The 20,687-nt window shown below is 41.7% G+C and overlaps 1 protein-coding gene across 1 annotated transcript; it reads right to left on the bottom strand.

Moving 5' to 3' along the window:
• Window positions 1–4,615: 4,615 nt before the first annotated feature.
• Window positions 4,616–19,331, bottom strand: igsf8 (immunoglobulin superfamily, member 8). Its single transcript, XM_072684767.1, has 6 exons — window positions 18,817–19,331; window positions 13,246–13,626; window positions 11,540–11,992; window positions 9,411–9,824; window positions 8,848–9,273; window positions 4,616–7,002 (listed from the first exon to the last, which is right to left on the bottom strand). Exons 1-6 carry the CDS (start codon window positions 18,866–18,868, stop codon window positions 6,869–6,871), a joined length of 1,860 nt encoding a protein of 619 aa, XP_072540868.1. The 5' UTR covers window positions 18,869–19,331; the 3' UTR covers window positions 4,616–6,868.
• Window positions 19,332–20,687: the final 1,356 nt, after the last annotated feature.

A 20,687-nucleotide genomic window follows, 5' to 3' on the forward strand; every position in this document is an offset into this window, starting at 1 on the left:
AGCTGGTCAGATCCACCTGGGTTATCTGACCATGAGCTTCAGTACAAGAGATCAGACTCAAAACACAGCTGCCCTTTAGTACAAAACGATGCCTTAACATGGTCAATGTCTGTGTAGATTTGAGCACTAAAATATCAAAATATGGGAAAGAAACTGACAGGCCATTCAGCGTTTTATTGATTGACAGTAAATTACTAACCAGGATTTGTAACCATTTTCTATAAGGCATCTCAATACTGCTCATGCTATGGCCCACATTGACAGTAAGATAAGGACTTTGATCTCACTAACTGGACCAACATTTGTGGGATCATTAACACTAGCTTCTTCAGTTCGATCTGGAGCATCGACCCTGTGATATCTGTATATGAGCACAGCTGTTTAATTTTAAATGATTAAATCATATGATCCTAAGAATATTAACAATCCAGAGGCTACAAAATATCTCAATACTATTACAGTCACAGCCAAGCTGGCTGCGGTTTCATGCTGCAGTGCTGTTACTTTATATTTAGCAGAGCATTTAGCATTTATGCAAGATGAGGCAGGGCAGGATAGGGGCTTTGGAAAAGCTGATTTAGCAGGCTGATTTAAAATGTTTAGGTCAGTGACTATTATCTTTCATTTTTGTTTCTTAATGGGTTCCTCACTATATACACACTCGTTCTCTTGCACTGTTAATCCAGTGTTTACTATGAACCACACAGGAATGAGTACCTGGATATGTGACTGTAATGTGGGTTAGACAAAGGTGAAGGGGAGTGGGCTGGGCTTGGCAGCATAGGCCGCACACTCTGGATAAAACCATAGTCCAGAGAACAGCTCAGCCTCATGTCAGTCTGGCAAGGGTACAAGGCTGCCAGACGTAACCTATAATCTACTCTCATCTGTAAGGGAGGTCAAGCATTTATTTTTATTTAAAGCTACATTATTCACCTTAAAACGACAGAAATCAAATAATTACAGTTAGAATGTACTGACTGTAACAGGGAGAACGGTAGCTCTGTTATTATATGCTACTGCACTATTGAGCTTTGGTGGAGCTGCAGGAGTTCTTTCACCAGAACTGTGTAAAGCTGTGTAAGCAGAGTCATATTTTTGTAAAATATTGTAATATTACTCTACCGCCTCAGTCCACATGCTTCTTTCATTTTAGATGCAGATTCCATATGTCTTAGCTTGTCAACAAATGTATGTGTACAGCTGTCCAGGAGGGAGAGCTCAATGTTTTTTTAGCAGTGGTGTAAAAGTGAATTACACACTCCAACTGTAGGGGGAGACAAAGAGCAAAGAAATACAGATTCTTGCATAATGCTGCTTTAAATGGCTAAGATGCAAACAGTAATTTAGGCTGTTTTGGTGTGAACCTCCATTCTAAAAAAACTCACAGTGGTGATAGACTATGATGATAAAGCATAGACTGATGCTTCAAAAAGTTACTTCATAAAACATTTTCTTTTAAAAATACATTCTCTATCTAGAAATCTGATCATATTGTAATTTTTATCATTAATGTTTAAATAGTTCTGACCAGAGGAGGATGGGTCAGGTCCCCCTTGTGAGTCTTGGTTCCTCCCAAGGTTTCTTCCTCCAGCTTTGAGGGAGTTTTTCCTTGCCACTGTCGCCGTTGGCTTGCTCACGGGGGGTCTTTGATCCTTCATGTTATTCCTTCTTTCTTCTCGGTCTCTGTCCTTTATTAAGTACTAATTATGTAAAGCTACTTTGTGACGACAACAGTTGTAAAAAGCGCTATACAAATAAATCTGACTTGACTTGAAATTGGTAGGCTTGGTATATGTCCAAATGTTTGTGGACACCCCACACATAGTTTGTTTAGTCTCTGTAGAGAAGTACTGCCAATAGAACAGGACCTATCAGCACTGTGCCTAATGCCAGGCAATCTGCTACAGGGGTATAAAGCTCCCCAGCATTGACCTGTGGAGCAGTGGAACTGTGTTCTCTGGAATGATGGTTGGTGCCCCATCCAATACTTTTGGGAGGTGAGGCGATAATCATCCAACATCCTGACCTCCGTAACGCTCTTGCTGCTGAATACAATCAAATCCTCACAGCAATGCTCTGCTCTTCAACCTAGTAGAACGCTTAAATTGACAAAAGAGACAGGTATTCCAACACATGCAGAAGAAACTCTTTTTAATTCCCTTGATTAAAAAAAAACAACATTGAATGAGCATGTGTCCCAATACTTTTACCCATATGGAGGATATATTGCCATATATCAGGGTTTATTATGGGTCATGGTGGAGGGGTGCATGCATGGTGATGTAGAGCACAATAGAGATAAGTGTAGATTCACTGCTGGGTCCTCGCTTGTTTTGTTCTAGTCCTCTAGTAAATCCTCTAGAATAGGGAGAAACTGGTATATGGCTTTAGTGATTACCACAGATACGTTTTAAACATCTGTAGATGAACAACAGATGACAAAAAAAAACTAAAACTGGGGGAAAACATTATTCAGACATTTATCTTAAAATTGTAGTCTGTCAGGATAATAAGATTAGGTCCCTTGAGCAGGAAATTGATATAAGCATGCTTGTATAGCATGAGTTCCTTAATAATAGGCCAGTCAGTTTATGCAAAAAACTCAGTGTGACTATTTACAATGCAAATGTGCTCCTAAGCCATGATGTCACTCACGGTTGTTGGTGAGCCTCTCCAACAGCGAGTATAGATATGCCCTTCTCTCCTCAGCTACAGTCAGAAAGGCCTTCGTAATAACCCGCTCTTCTAGATCCTGTAAGTGAAATGGCAAATCCTCCTTCTCCTCCTCATCACCCTCAACACTCATCAACATCATCCTACCCACTAGGTTGGGAGCAGGAAGTCGCTATCGCCACCTTCCTCAGTTCTACCCTGGGACCATGGGCCTGACTGATTAGCCCAGACACATTAGCTTACAAATCCACCTGAACAACAGATAACAGGCTAATATGTGTGCAGTAATTTCGTGCAACACTGGAGCCCACTGATGAACACTGTCCTTTCACTGTCAACAGACTGCAGTAGAGGGGCCAGAGAATCGCAGACAGCATTTTTTATTTGGTATAGCTGAATGAGAGTTCAGTACATGGAAGTGACATACTGTGAACACTGTTGCTTCTTCATTTACAAGAAAATCCAGCAGAACCAAAACAGAGCTGGAAAACAGCCAATTAAAAAACCCTCAAGCTGTTTCGCTACAGTCTCGACTCTTTAAGTTACTTTACACCCCCATAACTGACAAACCCAGCCCAGGCAAAATAACAGGGTAGTGAATAGGCCTGATAATTGGCATCACAGCAACTTAAAATACTGAAAATGCGGAAATATTCTGCAGCACCTACTACAGCAATGCATGTAATAAACAGTGCTTAGAATTTTATTTGTGGATTTTTCATCATTGCATTTGATACACTACAGCCCCTTTTATTAGCTGAGGAAATTTCTAGACTTTCTAGACTCATTTCAGATTGGAGGAGGATAGGCCAACACCTTGGATCATGGCTTTTTTGACTCAAAGATCACAGTGTGTGCTTGTAAGTGAAATTCTCTCAAGAATTGGATATACACTACATTGCCAAAAGTATCCACTCGCCTGCCTTTGCACGCATATGAACTTCAGTGACATCCCATTCTTAATCCATAGGGTTCAATATGATGTGCTAATCTGAAGGCCACGTGAAGTTTGGAGGTCTGTAGTGATATACCTCTGCGGTACCACGCTGGAATTGACGGAGCTCCTGAGAGCGACCCATTCTTTCACATGTTTGTAGAAGCAGTCTGTATGTGCTTGGTTTTATACGCCTGTGGCATTGGAATTGACTGGAACACCTGATATACAGAACATACTTTTGGCAATATAGTGTACGTACGGTGACCTCACCTTAAGTTCAAGTGTTTAGTCTCCTTTATTTTTCATCTTGTCTACAGACAGACAAATAGTAGCAAAAACCATCACATTATAAAATTCACTGATGACAGTTTTATTGTTTCTGCTCTCTGGTGCAGATCAAGATCATGGTCCAGCTCTGAAAGATAGTGTGATTACTCACTGATGGCTGTAACCATTGAACACAGGATGGGCTGTAGAGAGTTAGCACTATTGTGTTGTGCACCACCTGCCATGGACTCCACAAGACTCCAGAAAGCGTCTTGGCACCAAAATGTTAGCAGCAGATCCTTTGAAACCTGTAAGTTGTGAGATGAGGTCACAACAATGAGCGTTAGGTGCTCATGATCCCTTTGCTGGTTCACCTGTTGTCCTTTCTTGGAGCACTTTTGGCAGGTTCATAGAAGGTTCAAGAAAACCTCCACAAGACCTGCCTGATGTTTTGGAGATGTTCTGCTCCAGTCGTTCGGCCTTTGTCTGGTTTGATTCTTCTTGTCTTAGGCTTGCCCAATTCTCCTGCTTTTAACACCTTAAATCACTTTTAAGAACTGACTGTCCACTTGCCGCCTAATATACCCACACCTTGACAGAAGCCACTGAAGACGAAGATGATGTTTTTCACTTCAGCAGTCAGTGGTGCTAATGTTATGGCTAAACCATGCCTGTTCAGAGTTAAATGCCTTTACACTGGTATCTTTAATAATTAATTCACTGATCCGTTGAGGCTTTATTGTGGCGTTATATTGATTTTTTATTCATGACTCTGAAGCACCATCACACAGTACAAGCGGACACTGAATAGAATTACAGTTCACTGTCAGTACTAGTAAAATGCAAAATGCAAAATGCAGTGGACTGTGGGCAACTCCTGAACATACAAAATAACACAAAGCACAGAGCTTTGGAAACATGAACATGGCAGTCTAATAGTTATAATTTTACATAAAAAAATAAGGGAAAAAAAAAAAAAAAAAAAAAAGCACTTGAAGCATTTTTCACAGGTTAGCTAAGAGAGTGAGTCTGAGTCTGTCCATGCACAGGACCACACACACAAACAGTACCAGCGCAGGGGTCGGGAACAAAATGGCCACTGAGCTGCATGGGACAGCTGAAGTCAGCAGAGTGGCTGGTAAATTTACTGAAGGGAGTGGAGTATCTGAAATGTAAACATACGGATTAAGAGCCAGCGAATATTGCGCTACTCTCACTGACTTGGTCATTCCACTCTCGGTCACATGGGTCCGCCGCGTAAGAGGATAAATCCGCTTTCGCAAGCCAAGCGCTGTAAATAAGCGTTTCAGCACATAACAGCAAACAGGGCTTTTTTCCCCTCCCTCTCTAATGTATCAACCACATTAACAATCAGAGGAGAGGCTGTTACCCTGACAAATCTAAATCACAACAGTCCAGCAAAGCAATCAAATAAATGATGCTGTGACTCCAAACAAGGGACTGAGCTGTCGTCCTTTTCCGCCTTTTTAAGCTACACCCACATGCCAAGTCCAGGAAACAATAAATCCAAAGGAAACACTCGAGTGCACAGTGATCTGCCTTATTCATACAGGCTACAACAAAGGGCACAGTTCCTTCTAAAAGGGATTCATTGCACAATTACAAATCAACAGGAGTGGAACATGGGCAAGCCATTAAACCAATCAAACACACATTCAGGACATACTATTTAAAATAGTCTTCAACAAAGGGATCTTTTTTAAAGACCACAAAACTAAGTTTTTAAGGAACGCTTTGGCCCTTGTCCCACTTTGGTCCTGCAGGCTTGGTTGAAAAGCTTGGCATCTATTTGACGTTGGCCTGATTTGGCTCAGCTGTCGCGGAGAGCAACAGCATTTCAAGTAGAGTCCCTGCATTTCAAGCTGTCTCTGGCGACAGCTTAAGTGATGTTTACATACCGACAGTCCTTCATCGCAGTGTGAGGGGAGCAGCCATCAACGTTTCAGCACCAGAACGTTCTGTGTCCCTTATAATAAAGTGGTTGACTTTCATTCTGGTGGTTAAGCTTATTTTACAGGATTATTTTACACTGCTAGCCCTTATCCTCTATACTTCCTAACTGTACTTCTACAGTAGCTTAGATCTGTTCTTTAGTGTTTCTAAAGAACAGGGCTGCCACACATACAGTATTTAGTCTATTCCACCCACTGGAAACTAGTATCTACCACTGAGGGGCTGCTTGATTACTGGATACAGTGTGTGAACAGTGTGTGGGCTGAAAGTGAATAAGTACCTGGAATGGCTTGTCTTTAACTTCACAGAGTTCAGTGCAACAGTTTGGGAAGTTTCATAAATACCATAAAGAGTGTGGTGAAACATGTATGCTTTGCTGTATAGGAACTCTCTATAAAGGTGTCCTATACCAGAAAACAAGGATTTCAAGATATCAGAACACATGAAAAACAACACAAAACACATTTGATAAAGTGGTTCTTCCTTGGAAATGAAAAGAAGAAGGGAAAAAAATAAATCACTGCAAGGTGCTGACTTAAGATTTGGCCCCATGTGCATTCGGCAACAGCTTGACGTTCATAGCCAAATATGGTTAGGCCATCTGTGGCCTCCAAACAAAAATGGAAAGGAGTCGTACGCATGTGGATCTACCCTTACAAACCAAGGGTACTAAAACTACTTACCCGCTCGGTCATCTCCTTTCCTTACAGACAGTGCTTGTGCACACTTTGTGTGAGCTAATGTTCAATCCAACAGTCAGAGTGGTGCTGGTGTGAGTGAAATAATGCGGGCGTGACAGAGCTGTGTCTCACACACATACGGTCAGAACAATGGTTGTGGTAGCGGAGACGCAGAACAGTTCTGTGTACCTCTCTTTTTCTCTCCTCTTCTCTGTACACTGTGAACTCAGACTTGCCACCAGAATCCAGTTCACTTCACTCAAAGGTCCATCAAAGTACAGACTAACCTTTACAGGTTTCTCAGTACCTTCTGCAGTCAACTTATAGAAACGTCCTACTTTCTTATCTGGGAGCGCTGCCTGGCCAGTCGTTTCATGAAGCAGCATGTGACTGTGGCGATGATGACCACTCCCACGAACAGGGCAGAGGATACTCCAACCACCAACGGTATAAGCAGGAGGTCAGCAACTGGACAGAAGAGAGAAAATATATGCAAACATCAGTTACACAGTAAATTTGGCCATGCTCGGAGATGCCTTCAAGTTATTTCCTGTTGGGTAACACCACCATTCTTCATGTGGCAGACTAGGATCTAATTCCCTCGATGGGGGAGCCTACCAAGAGGGCACACTACACCAAGAGAAGTTCTTGGACAAGCCTCCTAACAATATATTTGCCTACCTGTGTAACATGACTCATATGTAAGTCAGTCATAAATACAAATGTTTTTTTATTCATGCTAGTAAACCACAGCACTCCTTTTCTACTAGTAAAGCACATTTTTGGGAGGCCTGTTTAAATGTTCACTGGAATTTATTTAAACACTGGAAAACTGATCCTATTCAGACCTACTTATAATTTAATAATAAAAATGCTTTTCATGCTTTTATTATCAGTGATGTTTGTCTATTTTTCTGTGTTTCTGTAAAGCACTTAGAATTCCCACTGTGTATGAAAGGTGCTATACAAATAAACTTGCCTTGTCTTGCCCAAGGACTCTTATGGGTGTGTCGTGGTACGTCCCACATGTGTGTCTAAACCCTGTCTGCTGCATGGAGGGTAAGACTGTTCCCACTATGCTAACTAACCTTAAACTGAGGCTTTCTGTAATTATAAAACTTAAATCCTTTAAAGGAGAAAAGAGGTAAAGTGGTACAGGCTAGACCGTATTTTATCAAATCCAACTGGCCTGCCAAAATTCAGTCAGGATCAGTCCTACTTTTTTTTTCTGCATCTTATAATAAAGTCATAAAATATCTCTTCAGTTTACAAACTAAAGTATGATATGGACTAAAAGTGTGGAATCCATACACTTTTTTTATTTTTACTTGTTTCATTAGTCATTAGTGAGAAATGTAAAATGTAAAAAGAGGTGTTTTAACCTTTTAAGACTTCCAAGACATATTATTCAGTAACTACAGGGACTTCTGCGACTTCTTCTGCCTATTTTCTAATAACAGAACACTTTCGGCCCGTCGGGAGACCACAGGCTTTTTAAGGGGATAAAGGAATAATGAATAGGGGTACAGTAGTATACATTGGTTGTGTTAGCACATGTAATGCTCGGTTGGCTTTAAACAAAACCTGAACTGAATATTTAGGGATAAGATGCCATAAACACACTTTTCCAATCCAGCAGCATGCAGTAAATGTCCAAAAGCTTGTTTAAAAAATATTAAGAGAGAGTTTGTGCCCCATTTGCAGCTGCTAAAGCCTCTACTCTTCTGGAAAGGCTGCACACTAGATGTTGAGGCACTGCAGTGTGGATTAGAGCATTAGTGAGATCAGGTTCTGTGGACCACAAACATCACCCCATCATTCCACTGCTCTATAGCCCAATGCTGGGCAGCCTTATGTCCCTCTTGCAGACACTTGACATTCTGCATGGTGACCTCAGGCTGATGTGCAGCTGCTCTAGAGCATCTCATTCTAGTGGAAGGGGTGAACTTAAAAGCAGGAGGGGTGTGTGGACACACAGTGTATAATTCTCCACTATATTTGTTCGGACAGTGTGCAGAACTGACAAATGCTTTCACCTGAGGAATAGATAGCACAAACATCTTGATGAAAAAGTTAGCTAGTCTTCCTTTTTATGCTGCAATCTAATTTGTCACACAGATAAAAGCAAGGCCAGCTCACTACAACAGTGAGAGGTAATGAAACTAAAGTGATTAAAAATACAAGTTTAAGTGGAAGAAGCAAAAAAGAAGAAGAAAGAGGAAGAAACAGACTAGGCAACACAGCCACATGTCCATTTCTTCTTCTCTCCTGGTATTGTCTAACCATAATGGTTAGGTATGTCTTGTAGCTTACCTCGTGCATACAAGTACACACGCACTATGGCTGACTCTGCCTTTGTGCCCGTGCTGTACCAGCCTCCATGCGGGTCCTGTGCCCACACTTCTGCCTGGCACTGGTAATAGCCCTGGTCTTCCTCACGTGCTGAGAAGATCCGCAGCCTGTAGGTGCCGGCAGAGATGCGGTCGACGCTCAAATCACTTCCATTACTGTAGAGCCGAGACATTCCATCGTAGGTAAGAGTCGCAAGAACAGTGCCTTTGGTGTCGACTGGGGGTGTGTCCTCTTTACTTTCAGGCTCCTCCTTCTTGTGCAGCCACCGCACTTCTACCTGGGCTGGACCTGTGGTCACCACGGAGATATTGCAGAGCAAGGTAGCAGTGCTTCCACGCTTCAGGAGCGGTCGCCGTGGCAACTCGACGACTGCCGATGCACTGACCTCTGAGCAGACAGAATAAAATGTAAAGGTGCACGTATTTGCAGGTTCACATGACATTTCCAAGACGTTTCATATCTAAGCGCTAAAGATCCAATTCCTACAGTCACTTAGCAAACCTTCAGAATCTACACTGACTGACCTTTACTCCTGAGGCTGACTGTTGCTCCCTCAGACCTCTGAGTGAGGGTGGCAGGACTAGATGGTCCTGGACTGGGCCGCCCGGCATACACGCTCACTGCGCAGCGGTAGACTCCGGCATCAGCTGGGTGGGCTGAGAAGCGCCGCAAGGAGAACCTTCCATCTCCCTCCTTCTCCATGCTGCCTCCTCCTCCTCTGCTGGTGTCATCCCCCCAGCTCACCACCCCATCAGGCCCCATCCGGGCCACCTCCACCTCCACGCCGCTCCCTGATGGGCCACGCCGCATCCACTGGACCAGCAGGGCTGAGCGGTTCCACCAGCCTGCCCCCGAAACTTGGCACATAAGGCTGAGTGGAGAGCCAGGCTGCAGAGACACTTCACCAACTGGGGCCACACTCACAGACAGAGTGTCCGCTGGAGGAATCAACAGTTATTACTCAGTTACTGTGCAGTAATGCTGTAAATGTGTTATGACATATATAACAGTATTTGCTAGCCTTGACATAGACAATTTTGTGTTTCCCTGCTCAAGCAAATCCACGTCACCTTAGAAAAGACAAATAAATATCTGATTAGTTGGATTGGAATAAATATTTCTTAAGGCAGATTCAGGGTCAGGACTAGAAATTAGAAATGGTATGAAACTGGAAGTGTGTTTAGAACTATCAAATTACAGGACCACAGTTTGGTGCACACAATCACACAGAGAATACACAGTAGACACTATTACGGTAAATACGGCCATTCCACAAGTCTGGGCCACCCAAAAACCTTAAGCTATACACCATTAGGTTTGTATGATATTGTGGCAACTGTAGTGGGTTTAGAAGTACTTCTATACTAACAGTAGTCTTGCCTTCCCCCACTGCCTTTTCCATGCCTCCCTCTCTCTCTCGCTCACCATGTGTAGAGCAAGTTACTCCTCAGTTTTGTCTTTACCCTCATTATTCATCTGTGTGTTTTAACACATTCAACATGCAAACATTTACATTTCACTGCTTAATAAAACAGGTGGAACTAACTCGCACGACTGCCGGTTTAAAATCAATGAAAACCTGGACAGGCCTAAAGTTTTTTTTTGCTTGTTTGTTTCCTGTTGCACCGAACTCGTACCAAACTGTGAGGTCTTAACCAGAGTGTGTGACTTCTGTGTACTATTACACCCCTATTTAACACCAATGACAAGTCTCTTTTTGATATGAATTGCTCAAAAGCTTGAAGGTTTTTCTTGAAGGAATTTTTAGTTTGCTTTGGTTTTGGGTTGCTCCTGGCAATATGGGTTCTCAAAACATCGGAAAAAACTGACACGGACCCTCAGGATACCCAAAATGTGATTAAAAATTTAAGTAAACTTTAAATTGCTACAAATGTTTTTTTTGGTTGTTTTTTTTTTTTTTGAGAGATGCCATAAAAGACTCATTTTGGTTCAAGAAAGATCAACGTTTAAAAAAATAAAAAATAAAAATTTGCTTTTCAAAAGATTCACCCCTTAACACTCCAAAGCTTATTACACACTACGGTGTATTACTCCGTAACTATAAGGAGCTCTGTACTTACTGGTGGGGCTATTCTTTGGGAGTAGAAGTGTGGAATAACACCTTCGGCCCATTGGCAACCCATTGGCTTTTTAGGGCTAACCTTGAAATTATATTTCTTAATGGTTCTTGAAGGAACCAAAAGTGGTTCCTCAATGGCATCACTCCAAGGATCATTTGTAGCACTTTATTTAATGTATCTGACCACACTAACCTTTAAATAACATTTCTTTTATATTTAACTTGTATAAAGCATGATAACACCAAATATGTCTCATTAAAACAGAAGTAAAAATCAGCTTATCAACACACTGCAAGCAGGGAGATAAGAAGGCAGATCTCACTGGAGATATCTGTTTCTGACTGGACGCTTTATTAGTTTTGTCCATGTTCAAAATGTGCATCTTCCTTTATAATCTACGCTTAATCCTAATCTGTTGTTTTAAAGTCAGTCCTACACCTACATTCCAGCAGACTGATTTTAAGAAAGCTTCCCCCCACCAAGCCAACCTGCTAGACTACCAGCACTGTTTGTAAGTTTGCATGTTCACTACTAACAAACAAACCAAAAGAGCTAGAGTTACAATATCTGACCTAGTGGTTGGACAGAGAGGTTTCCCAGCTCCATGGTCCTCTGAGCGATACGTTCCCATTGGTCGGATGGGTCCAGGATCCATTGCGCTGCCTCGCAAAAATATGCGCCGGAATCCTCCGGGGCCAGCACACTGATCTTCAGGACATACAGGTCCCTCCCTCCATCTCCACTCCTCTTCTCCAGAGAGATCTCGCCATCTTTGTACCTCTTCTCGTAAGAGCCGCCTCTGCCAGGGATCACACGCAGCTCGCGGTCAATGGAGATGATCTCTCTCAGGTTGTGGCCCAGGGATCCGGAATCAGTGCTGCTGCGCACCCCAAACGTCACAGACAGGTGAGTGTGTTGGGGTGACTGGACAGACGCTGCACACGTCAGTTGAAGCTCTGTCCCCTCTGTGACGGGTTGGCCACTCAGAATGCGAGAGTGTGTTATCAGCAAGGTGTCCTGCATTACTACATGAGACAGTGAAGAGGATAAGAGTGTGACAGAACAAACAGACACATTTACACAAGACACTGTGTCACTGAATACTGTATTGCATATATACTATTAACAATTAAGGTGCTACAAAGGGTTCTTTAAGCGATGCCATAGAAGGGCCATTGTTGTTCCATAAAGAAAAATTTTGTTAAATAGAAATGTGTGTGAAGAATATTGACTTGGTCAACTAAAATCAACAATAAAATTAGTTGGAAACTAATTTAACAGTTTAAAAGTTGATGACATAATCGTGCATTTCTCAAGAGAGACGGTTCTCAACTAGAGAGAGTTTGGGACGCACCTGAACCTCATATTAATGACCAAAGTTTAACCAGAACAGTGTGCAGAACTGGACCGCTTTTTACAGTAATAATACCCTCAATCTGGACGCAGAGCTGCAGTGAAAGCATACAGATTGAGCAGCTTTCTGTCACGTGAACAAAGCGCGTGGATAAAACCGGTACGGACTATATCACTGAGCCACGAGAGCCAGAAGGGAACTGAGCACGGCCACATATTTGCAGCTACGTCTCTCTACTGTGTGAGTGAAGAGCAGAGTTCTACTAGTGTGAGGCGTGGAAGTCTCATATGGACACAGGCTAAATGGAAAAATTGTGAACTCTTCAAGTAAGTAAACCTCAGAGTGACAGACTACACTATTAACTTTTCATTTAGTGAAATGAAAGAAGAAAAAAAAATGTGAGAGCGATTGTGCCACTTAAATGCTATATCACAAACAGACCATGTCAAAATAAAAGACTAACACTAACAAACTGTGACAAAATATGTTACATCGCTTAAAGAATCACTTTAGCATCTTTATTTTTAGGAAAGCATAATGACTAGCTTGTTATATATGAAGTTAGCTTTTGTCTGGTGTTTGTGTAATGCTAAACTAGCTTGTGGATAACAGAGCAAGATGGAGACACTATAAAGCACAGCTTTTGTTTCCACATACTGTACTTATATACCATAAAAACTCTAATAATCTTTAACTCTAACTCTTTAAGCACTGACGATATTCACAATACACTCATGAAAGCATATTGTGTACCACAACAAAAAATAGTCATATTGCCCTGCTCTATGCTGGTGTATTGTGTATAGTCACAAGTGTGTATTCAGTTTAGTTTTAAAAAATAATAAAATCTTTGTAAAATAATTGTTGTAACTGATGAATTGTGAGACCAGAGATCTGCATCCCTAATGAATATGTATCAAGTACCTTTGACAACCACAGAGGCGCTATAGTTGCCTTGATATCGCAGATCGGTGCTTGGTGTGTAACACTCGTAGCGTCCCTGATCTTCTGGACGGAGCCTCTGAATAACCAGTCTGGCTTGATCACCGGAGTCCCTCTCCACCCGAACCTCGCCTGAGCGCACTCGCCCCTGGAACGGTGCGTAAGGAAACCCCTGGTCTCTGGTCGACACCACCCCAATCTGCATCGCGCCTGCAGCCTCTCGGTAGAGGAACCACTCGAAGTCCTGTGTTCGTGGACCCTCATAGCCAGAAACAATGCAGGGCAGGGACAGGGGGAACCCTGCAACGCGGTACAGTGGACCAGTGGGTAGAGTTACCTCACGGCACACAGCAAGCTGGAAGTCTATTAGAGTGATGAGAGGGGGTTGGAGAAGGGGACAAAGAGAGGAGGGGTATGCGAGATAAAGAGGGAGAGAACAAACAAGCACCACATTAAATATGTCAGCTGTGCACCCTTTACATATTCACCACAGCAATCAATAAGCGGAACAAAACTAATTGGTTTTCATCAGGCAATCATTGAACAGGCCTTCGGTACAGTCAGTGTCAATGTAAGCACAGCAGTCGCAAACTTTCCCAATGTAACAAATAATAGGCTTATAAATACTCTAATACATCAGATATCAGCATGGACATTTGGCATTTTCCGTAAGAGCTCACTAAATAGATTATCTAATAAACAAATGGACAGTCTGTTGAATCAGTGAGGTTGAGAATGTACTAAATTTACACTATCTATCAAATGTTTGCGGACCTAGATTCACAAAATGCTCTTCATTTATTTATTTTATTTTATTTTATTTATTTACCTACCTACCAGGGACAGTGCACATTAGCACATTTTCATCTGTAGTCCCTGGGCAGATGCAGACTAAAGGCCTAATGTCATGAGTTCAATAAGAACTACAACACAAAGACAACACTCATTTAAAAGCAGTGCCAAAGAGAAAAATAGTCCGATTTCACAACTGCTAATTTGGTTAGCTTCAAGCCACGTCTTAAGTGGCATGAAAATAGACTATTTTGCAGAGTGTAAGATAGCAATGAGCATCACAATGTGCCTTGCGTAGGGTGCAAGACAGGGGGCTGTATGTTACATAAAATACAATCATAGCATGCAAATAAGGTGGACAGCCTCTGCTGTTAAGCATGGTCTTATGTGTCTAAAATGATCTACATTCAATTTGATAGTACTTACCACTTTTTAACATGCTTTTTAATAATAATAAAAAAAACTCGAGGTTTGCTCTTCTAAAAAATATATCAGGTTTATTCTGAGGATCACATGTTACTTGTGACAGTATCAGTAACAGTGCTACTTTTGAGATGCTTTGCCAGGCTTTTATTGCAGCCGCCTTTAGTTGCTGCCTGTCTGTGGGTCTTTCTGCCTTCACCTGATTTGAGGTCAGGTGACTGATTCTTGGCCTTAAGAAGCTCTTGGGTAATTTCACAGTATGTTTTAGGTCATTATCCATCTGTACAGTGAAGTACCAGCTTCTTCTTGCTATTTCTACCAGCACCCACATCATCAATAAACACCAGTAACCCAAGTGCACTGGCAGTTGTACATGCCCATGCTATAACACTACCTCCACCACGTTTAACAGATTATGTGGTTTGCATCAGATCACAAACCCCTTTCTTTCACAGTGCCTCTTTCCTTCTCCATACTATTAATTTAAAGTTAATCTTGGTTTTGACCCAGAACTTGCCTGGCTTTTTAAGGATGTTTTCCATCAGATTAATCTGACCTTTCTGTTCCTCAGTGTCACCAGTAGTAGTATTGCTACATTGGTTCAGCCCTAATTTTAACTACTTTTGGGGCAATTCCAATACGTGTTTTTGACAGTACAGAAGAGAAAACTGTTGAATCAATATATAAACAAAGCCTAGTGTTCATACAAAGAACAAAGTGAAACTTTGCAAATTCTAGCTTTGTTTCACTTAACAAATGACTGATAATTAAGCATGAAGTTAAAGCAAAGTAAAGCAGGTATGTTACTTCCCTCTATAAAACAGTAATCCATGCTGTATCCATGCTGTGAATGATGTTTTACGAGCGTGTTTAGTAGAACAGTGTTAAACTAGATCATATGGACTTTGTTAAAGGATTCTCATGGCCTGCTTCTCCGTTCTGGGCTTAAGGGCATTGTTTACTGATGCTCACCCCACACTCAGTACCCCCTGCTTAGTCGCCCAGCCCCCAAAGCAATCTAAATAAAAGAGCTTTATCCAAGTACTAAATAGTGCTACTGTAATGATGTCAGAGCTGTGAACTCTGTAGCCTCTCATAGCACGTATAGAGTCTTTTCCAGCTACTTTTCATGTTGGTATGTAAACCGGTCCAGATTCAAGATGGCATTCATAAACTTGTCAGAACAGCAACAGCATGTCCTCAACATAGGAGATCTTGATAGACATGAGAGCCAACCATGCAGCAGTACAATGCATAAAATAATGCAGATACAGGCCAGCAGATTAAGGTAATGTTCAGACCAGTTATTAGAATTAACGAAAAACAGGATCCCGGGTATTTTAAGTGAGGCATTACTGTGTCAGACTGATGTCAGGCAGGCTGGTTTGATCATTTCTAGAACTGCTGACCCCCTGGGAATTATTTAAGCACAATATTCTCTAGAGTTTATTCAGAGTAGAGCAATAGAGAGAAAACATCCAGCGAGAATTGATTTAGCAAAAAACACTCTCTTGGTGAGAGAGGTCAAGGGAGAATGGCCAGACTGGTTGGAGCCGACAGAACAGAAAGGCTTTGGTAACTCTGAAAACCACTCTGCACAAATGTGGTGAGCAGAAAAACATCTCAGAATGCACAACAACACGTTCCAACCTTGAGGAGGATAGGCTACAACAGCAGAAGATGGGCTACAACAGCAGAAGCTGTCCATAGCTAGCATATCCAGAGCTAGCGGAGGTGGTGAAATGGTGTGGGGAATGTTTTCTTGGCTCACTCTGGCACACTGGTTCATACCAGTCAGTCATCGCTTGAATTGCACAGCCTATTTGAGTACTGTTGCTGACTATGTGCATCCCTTCATGGCCAAAGTTCTCTCATTTTCAGTCAGCCACTTCCAGCATCATAATATCACAAAGCAAAACATCCCAAACAGGTTTTATGAACATGACAATGAGCCCAGTGATCTGAAAAATCTGCAGGAACTGTGTGACGCAATCATGTTAACATAGAACAGGTTTCTAACCTCTTGTGAAATCAAGGCCACAACAAATTCGGCCTGTTTTTAGAGCAAAGACACCCAGTATTGGTATAGTGTTTCTAATAAAGTGCTGATAAGGTGCCGAGTGTAATAAAGCATACATTCAGAAATCTAATCCCCAGTCTTTGATTCAAAAAGCCTTCAATTGGCTTCAAATAAAAACAGACAGATAATGTGAAAAAACACTAATTATTTAAATCTGCCTAATACAGACACCACTGGTGAGGTGTTAAACGCAGGAAAATGGGCAAGAATAAGAATCTGAGCCACTTTGACCATGGCAAAATCCCTAGGTTAGAAATTCTCCAAAAACATCACACAGGTCTTATGGGGGCTTTTCTGGTATGCAGTGCTCAGTAAAGACCAAAAATGGTCCAAGAAATAACAGCCTGTGAACCAGTGACAGGATCATGGGCAACTAAGGCTCACTGATGTGATCCATGGAGGCCCCACCTCTCAACTTACAGGACTTAAAGGGTCTGCTGCTAACGTCTTGGAGCCAGAGATACCACACTGCTTTTCCTTTAGAAGAGAAAATTCAACTAAAACCACCAAGAAACACTGTAGCGTTATTGGGGGACTGCTATTTACATTATTTAGGAAGAGATACCGTTCTATATCCAATCCTGATACAGATTAAAATGACCTGTTTTTAATCAAAGTACTAAAAGTGGGCTACTCAAACACTCCTCTAATCCACAGGAAGAAACACACAGCTACCATCACAGTATTCAGCGTGGGTATGTGCTATTTCAGGATAGATATGCTGCAGGATTGGATTGGATACACTTTTACTTGCCCTATGATATCCCATCCAGTATTTTCAATAGCAATACCCACGTATACTGATATGACATCTCTACTGAACACTGGGTTCAACCCTGTTTATTTTTGAGGTTTAATGTAGGAACTGATGAATGGGCCCACATATCTATAAAGAACCACCTACAGGAGGCTTTTCTGGTACATGAGAGAGGTTAATGGAGAATGACCAGACTGGTCATTGGAGCTGACAGAAAGGCTACAGTAACTGAGATGACAACTCTGTACAATTGTGGTGAGAGCAGAAAAGCATCTCTGAAAGCTTAACAACATGTCGAACCTTGAGGCAGATGTTGTGCTACAACAGCAGAACGACACAACAGACTCCACTTCTGTCCGCCAAGGACAGAAAGCTGAGGCTGCAGTGGAGATCTCCACTTTCTATATTGGTTTAAGTTAGGAACGTAATTATCCAACAACTACTTACTACTACTTATTTAATAATTACTAATTAATTCATGTGTACTACATGTACTACATGTTATTCAGTAACTGCTATAAAATTTCAACTATTATACCAGGATAGGAACTGATGTATGGGCCCACATATTTATAAAGAACCATCTACAAAAGGTATCCCTGGTACATGAGAATGCTGGTAATGGAGAATTGTGTGATTTAAGGGGTTAGGAAGTTGACCAAGAGAAGGGTTTAAGCAAAACCAATAAAGTATAAAACAATAACATCAGCTTATCTGATTTGTAGTCCATTAAAATCCAAGGTTTCAGGCATAAACTGTTCCGATCAACCAGGCCCTGATTACCTGAACCTTTCCTTTAACTTCCCTTTACCTGTGACCTTTACCGTACCTGTTCATCAGGTGATGCTGTCTGTACTTGCATCCTGTAATTACCTCTTCTTATTTGGGCATGCAGCTCAGACACACCTCTCTGTTTGTCTGTGATTACATGGTGATGAAGAGTGTGTGCCTTTACACTCACCCACTTCTCAACAAGCATAACCTGAAAAACGAGGCAGGTGTTTCTGGAGGTCAGTTTGAAGTGGGCGCTTCCCCCCATACCAGCTCTGGGACAGGCATTAAGCGGATCATACAGGCTCAGTAAAGGGCCACGGGGGTGCTGGAAAGCTATTACTCAATGAACCCTGCGTATATGTATATAAAGAAATAAGACCATATGATCTGATTAGTGCAGCAGTATAGGTCAACAACAAGTCAGTGAAGCCACCAATGCGTTTCCAAGGACTTCTGCATACAGCCCTATTGACTGTAGTGTGACATTTAACGTGTGCCATAACTCAGCTATAGCAGATTACACGACTTATCCATTTTCTTTATATTAGACATTGCTATAAAACGTAATTATGGATTTTAGCTTAGACTCACGAACTGAACTCAGTCAGAGGATCAATGAGACACACTGCCCACCCCATTACGAAGAGGTGATGTTCCAGTTTCAGACTATAGGCAGCAATCCGACTGTGGATTAAAGGAACAGATGGGTGCAGCAGGCTGGACTCACCCCACACAAACCCGATGATGAGCAGTAATGTTAGCCGACTCGGTGCCATCATCCTCCCGCTGTGGTCGCCAAAACACGGTCGTCCGCCCAGTCACGCCTTTAACTCTTCTTACAGCGTCATTTGACACACATAGCCACTCGCTTATTTTTTATTATTAATATTAACGCAGTCTTTAGTATTTTAATATAAATAAGCAATATTAAATTACACAATTAAAAAGAAAAAAACATAAAAAAAAAACATTGAACCATGGCTACCGTACCGCCTCGCCAGCTTGTTCATTCAGTCAATTGGAATCGTGTTAGTCAGCTTAGCCAACTGTGCAGCTCACTAGTCCCTCCAAACTATGAACGAGCCTCGGTGTGTGGCCTATCACTGCGGTTAATGTACAAATACGACATGCATCTACAAGTAGACATCCTAGTCAAATATATAAGGCTTTCTGGTTTCAAAGCAGCCCGCCTGTTTGTCCGTGCAGCGGGCGGTTTGTCACCTCCGGCGGTAAAGCAGAGCTAAAGCTGCCCTGCTACGGACTGCGAGCACTCTCTCACCGGATTGGTCCAAAACATAAGCGAGTCTCCGCTTAGCCAATGAGAATCAAATGCGATGACACGACGGCGCATCGACGTGTGTGTAAACCAATCACGGCTGTCTTCGGTATCGGCACGTCGTTGCCGTTCACAATGTTTGTTTGGTAAATTGGAGGCCTGCGTCTTGTATGTGGATCAGATGCAGATCCATTAACTCTCATTTTTACTGTTTATATCAGGCGAAATGTTCATTTTCCTTTATATTATAAATAATGACAAATTATGCAAATATAAATAAAGGTGTTTTATTGGTGTTCTGCTTAGTTAAATCCCCTTTAACAAATAATTAACTAAAAATAATTAACAATTTCAATAAGCTCTCAGTATGTAAGACAGGACTGTCATTTAAACCCTCTTCCTGAAATAGTAAAATTCTCTCTCTCAGCCAGCACACACTCTCTCTCTCTCTCTCTCTCTCTCTCTCTCTCTCAGTAACATAACATATACTTTTAATAAACATCTGTAAAGGCATGTATTATTATTATTTTTTTTTTACATTATATTATATTTTAAACCCTTATTCTGCTTTATCATCAGAAGGACAGCCTTAGCTGGAAGTGACTGTCTGCAGGACCTACAATCGCACCCTTTTTGTTTATTACATGGAGTAGCTGAGCCGTAGTCGAGCTGTCAGAAGACTAGCCAGTTATAATATACTACATGTATTATATTTTATTACATTCTGGCAAATTGCAATGCCTGAATAGTCTCAGTGATGACGTTTAGGTAGTAATGGAGAGTGAATTCCAAATTAATACAACATTTGGGGAGACCATGAAGACCACCATGAAGTTTTTACACCATAAACGTATCTGTTTAAGGGTTGTTGGATCCTGACTCACACTGAAGTCACACAAACCACTGCTATGTTGTTTTAATCTCCCTCATGATGGCTCTAATAGCACACAATTTAAAGCAGATAAACAACTCACAGTGAGAGTTAGCCAGACTACCCAGTACAGCCTTCACATGATGGGTTAGTTTCGCAGTGGTACTGTACACACCTCCCAAAGTGAGAGTCCTTATTCCCCATATAAATTCTCAGTAAACTGTATTTGCCACGTTTGCACAACCTCTTTTTCAATGATCAAATGTTATACCGATGCATTTTTTTATGCATTAAGGTCGACTTATCTGTATCAAACAATACAAAATTATAAAATTATGATTCAATTTGCTTGCAGTAATTTTTAGATATACCGTATTATACTGACTGATACCACTAGCCCCTCCATCTATGGAATGAGTTGTAAAGTTTGCACACATGTTGCTTGCAGCTG

The sequence above is a fragment of the Salminus brasiliensis genome, chromosome 7 (genome assembly GCF_030463535.1).
Source record: "Salminus brasiliensis chromosome 7, fSalBra1.hap2, whole genome shotgun sequence".
Taxonomy (NCBI): Eukaryota; Metazoa; Chordata; class Actinopteri; order Characiformes; family Bryconidae; genus Salminus; species Salminus brasiliensis.